The sequence below is a fragment of the Mya arenaria genome, chromosome 7, assembly GCF_026914265.1.
Source record: "Mya arenaria isolate MELC-2E11 chromosome 7, ASM2691426v1".
NCBI lineage: Eukaryota > Metazoa > Mollusca > Bivalvia > Myida > Myidae > Mya > Mya arenaria.
Genome location: NC_069128.1, coordinates 22,844,395 through 22,848,457, shown reverse-complemented (window position 1 = coordinate 22,848,457; position 4,063 = coordinate 22,844,395). Strand labels below are relative to the sequence as shown.

The window sequence follows — 4,063 nt, the reverse complement described above, 5'->3', positions numbered from 1 at the left end:
ATATTTACAGTTATCGCTCACAATTAGCATTAGCTAAACTCACGGCTGTGGTATCTCTGTACAGCAGGATTCAATTTATCTCTATAAACCGACAAATACTGCATTGTAATCACTTAATATTAGCGGTACATGACATTCAAATAATTCCTATTTTGAAAGAGCTGTACAAACTATCATAACGAATGCCATCTTTGGAAACAGCCTAGCCGCATATTTTATTTCAATATGACTCGTTATACAGAGCAACGAAGTGACAAAACTAAAGGTAGATAACCAGGCTCTTACTTCGGAACTCACTTCATTGAAAAACAGAGTTTCACGCCTTGAAGATTGTGCAGCAGATATTTGTGGTAAGAACGATAATAATAATAATTGAACCGTTTTAAACATAATTAATGTGATTTAAGGTATGTTCTTGCCTTTGAACAGCTACAAAACTAGATAGTTAATATGTATATTCACGCAAAACAAAGCTTATTTCTGTTCAATGTCTCAAAGTTATGAAAATAGCGGCATAAGCTTTATTGCTTTTGCTTGGAATTCTGCAAAATTGATAAGAGCGAACTCAATTTCTTGTTATTTAAGAAATTCATTGGCGGATGTGGTCAGAATGGACGGTGTGGTCTAACTGTGCTGGGCAATGTACTGGTGGGTACAGTACAAGACACCAGACAAGGACCAGAACCCGGGTGTGTAATATAAATGACCCACAAGGACAATTGTGTCACGGTGACACATCACAAAACGAGACAAGACCGTGCAGCTCAGTTGAATTACATGGTAAATTTTATGAATTATAGACATATACATGTGTGAACTTCAAGCTAACTGTCAATCGAAACCTTCACTTCGTACAATCATCTGAATTCTTTACACGATTGTCCGATAATCGAATTTTACATCCCCATTATAAGAAAGATGCTTTTTCTAAACGTCGGATGTAGCCTGTATTAAACTTCAATAGAGCTATCTTAAATGACTCTTTATAGACTTTTGCTAAAGATTTTTTACTTGTTCTCCGAGATCACTGAACATGAATTCATTGTTTGAAAACAAATATAACACCGCTTATGCCAGCGTCCAAAGTGTCGACAGTTCTGCTACTTCATTACTGTCATCAGTGTCAACCATAACGATTCTGCTGCTTTTAGGCTTTTGATGCAGTGTGTTGTTTGAGGTTTTGTCCTTTCGTAATGTTTTCTTTTTTTACTTTTGTTACCTGTTTCGTTTATTATTACGTTAACAGGTTGCCTGAATCCACAAAATGCAAAAGACAACAGCGACCCCTATGCGTATGGTGTGGCGTACAACTTCAGGGACGAGTTGGCACAGAGCACGTGCGCCGGGCTGTTAACAACACCTTCACATGTTGCTGCAATACGGCGTAATTGCTACAGCGGGCAGGCCGCACAGTGTTCTACTATCTGTCATAACAATGGGTATGTTCAACATAGACATATGCATTTGTTGGTTTTGCAAATAAAATCATGTATATTCGATTTATTTTTCCCTACTTTTGTTCATCAATAAATAATACCATAAGTTACTAAAGAGTAATAGTGTGTCTTTTCACACATTAAGAGTAAAAGTGTTAATCTGATTCGGAATTAGTTTTAATAATTTTTGTTTAATTATATTGATACGTGTTAATAACTCACTTGATATTTACTGACACAAAATTAATTTAGTTTGTAAAATAATCATTTTGTCCCGAAGTAAAGTACACGACGTTTATTCCTAACTGCTTTTGGTTGTATTCGACTAGAGTGACTTTTTCAGACGAGGTGCTAGTCGAATGAAATCAAAATCTGCAAATATCCAGGAAAGTTGAATAAAAAGACACACGGCATTAAAAAAATGTAATTTTTATGACGCACTGTTTTGACGTCATTTTAAAAACGCACGATAAAATTACTTATGACTTGACGTCGGCAGAGTGGAATACAGACTACCGTTTTTTGCCATATGCATTTCATTTGGATGTATGATAGGTATATCTTATTAACGGGCTGGGGTAAAATATTTATATCGTTTATAGGAAACAGACAAAAAATACCGCGCGTTTTTGGTAAACATCTTCGTCACACGAAAGCTATTGATCAGAAATATCTAAGTTAAAAAATGAAATTGAACGTACAAACTGTTCAAACGACTTTGTTGTAATTTTGATTGTTCATTATATCGTTTTAATGCCGATTCGTATAGCTTGTGCCACTATTTAATTAGATAAATATTTCCAGAACAATGTCTGATAAATGCACCAATACTTGGGTACCCTGATGAGAAAGGAGGTGATTTTATACTAGATACAGATGCAAGTTTGGATACAATTTCAGGAGTATTATCACAAATGCAAAATGGGGAAGAGAGAGTTTTAGCTTATGATAGTAAAACATTCAATGCTGCCCAGCAAAATTATTGTACCACAAAAAGAGAGTTATTAGCAGTGATTCTTTTTTTGTGTATATTAGATTTTATAATATTGGTGATTAGTGTATTTTTTACGAAGATAGCATCCATAAAAGTTTGGCTTATCCCAATAGTTTTCATTGTTTCTATAAACAGTTTTAAATTGTAGGTATGCATGTGTTGATGAGCTGCACGTTTACATTCCTGGAACAGTTTTAAACCCCAACAAAACTGAGGACACCCATGTAGGGCTGTCCATGTACCGTTATTTCTCATGCACATTTGGTGATGGGCATTGTGGTCCAAATTACTGTTGCTGTACATGGCCATAAACATCTCAGTTCGGTGAATGAAACTGCAAAGCACTATAGAAAAACACAATATAAAACACGTATTTCAAATTTGTTCTTTTTTTCCATCAGAAATAAATCTTTTAACCATCGAATGTGTGTATTCAATGCATTGTATACATGTATATGTTCATATAGTTATTTCATTGTCATTATTTGGTAGTCAATATTTAACTATTATTACTATATTGTGTTTGAATGCCTGGTGCTATTTGTGTGTTTTTTTCTGGTAATAATATGATTACGTTTAACCATGCCGTATCCGTGTATCTAAATTTGTACATGATCGGTATGTTACCATTTGCAATGATACCAAAACCTGTACATCCAATTTAACATACGCAAACAGGAGTCGTTTGAATTGTTGCAACCATAACATATTTCTTGGAGCCTGTTTATAACATTCTTTTATTATTACTATTTCAAATGAAATTGATGACTAGCTGTGATAGTATATATGAAGCTCATGCCCTGTCCTTCCAGTCCATTTGTTGATTCTACATACTTCTTAAGTATTCCGTAGTAAAGATGGCACGCAGTAAGCAGCAACGATTGGCAATTTTAAAGAGCAGTCTAACAGAACTGTTCGTAGAACAGCATTTCGCGTAAAAGTAAAAGGAAACAACGATACTAACAGGGGGGAGGGGGGCGGGGTCACTGTTTTTATAAAGAGTATAATGTCTATGGTCCCCTGTTAACCCGGAAATGAAGATTTTAAGAATAATAAATTTGACAGACAGGCAGACATAATAGTTTATTGTCGTAAACATGTAAGTAACAGTTTCTCACAATGAAACATATAAAAAGAAAAAAAACGTTTTAAGACCACTGGTCTCAGTCTCCGTCTTGTAGGCGCTCCTTTGTCGCAATTACTTGATAGCTGTGATGAAAATCCTTTCCTTAACGCTTCGTACTCTTTCATTGTTTAATGCATGAAAGCTTACTTCACTTAGTAGAATTATGATTGTTGTTAAGGCATATGTACAGTTCTTAATGACCTTTAGCATATGTTGCTGTTTGCCGAAACACAATTGTAATATATTCTCATGTCTTTAAGCAACGTTTGATTACTGACTCAATCATGTATTGTAGATTGTATATTGACTATACGTACATAGAAATCTTATACCATCTGGATATTGCACACCGGTTGAACGTATAGTGTTTTCTTTCTATTGTAAACGTGATTTATCCTGTGGTCATTCCGAATACCTTTCGTTAAGATATTTATCACATTGATTGCCTTGTATAGTTGCCTCATATTTAATATTTGGTTCATATATAACCAACTAACAATAGTTTAT

The 4,063-nt window shown here is 34.6% G+C and overlaps 1 protein-coding gene across 1 annotated transcript; it reads left to right on the top strand.

Moving 5' to 3' along the window:
• Window positions 1-246: 246 nt before the first annotated feature.
• On the top strand, window positions 247-2,854 carry LOC128241819 (uncharacterized). Its single transcript, XM_052958914.1, has 4 exons — window positions 247-350; window positions 586-780; window positions 1,247-1,439; window positions 2,579-2,854. Exons 2-4 carry the CDS (start codon window positions 600-602, stop codon window positions 2,739-2,741), a joined length of 537 nt encoding a protein of 178 aa, XP_052814874.1. The 5' UTR covers window positions 247-350; window positions 586-599; the 3' UTR covers window positions 2,742-2,854.
• Window positions 2,855-4,063: the final 1,209 nt, after the last annotated feature.

Bases quoted from the DNA above. Each gene is read 5' to 3' on its own strand.
- LOC128241819 (XM_052958914.1), top strand. From the start codon at position 600: ATGTGGTCAGAATGGACGGTGTGGTCTAACTGTGCTGGGCAATGTACT. The intron at 781-1,246 runs GTAAATTTTATG...TTACGTTAACAG, and splicing joins CAGCTCAGTTGAATTACATG to GTTGCCTGAATCCACAAAAT. The intron at 1,440-2,578 runs GTATGTTCAACA...TTTAAATTGTAG, and splicing joins ACTATCTGTCATAACAATGG to GTATGCATGTGTTGATGAGC.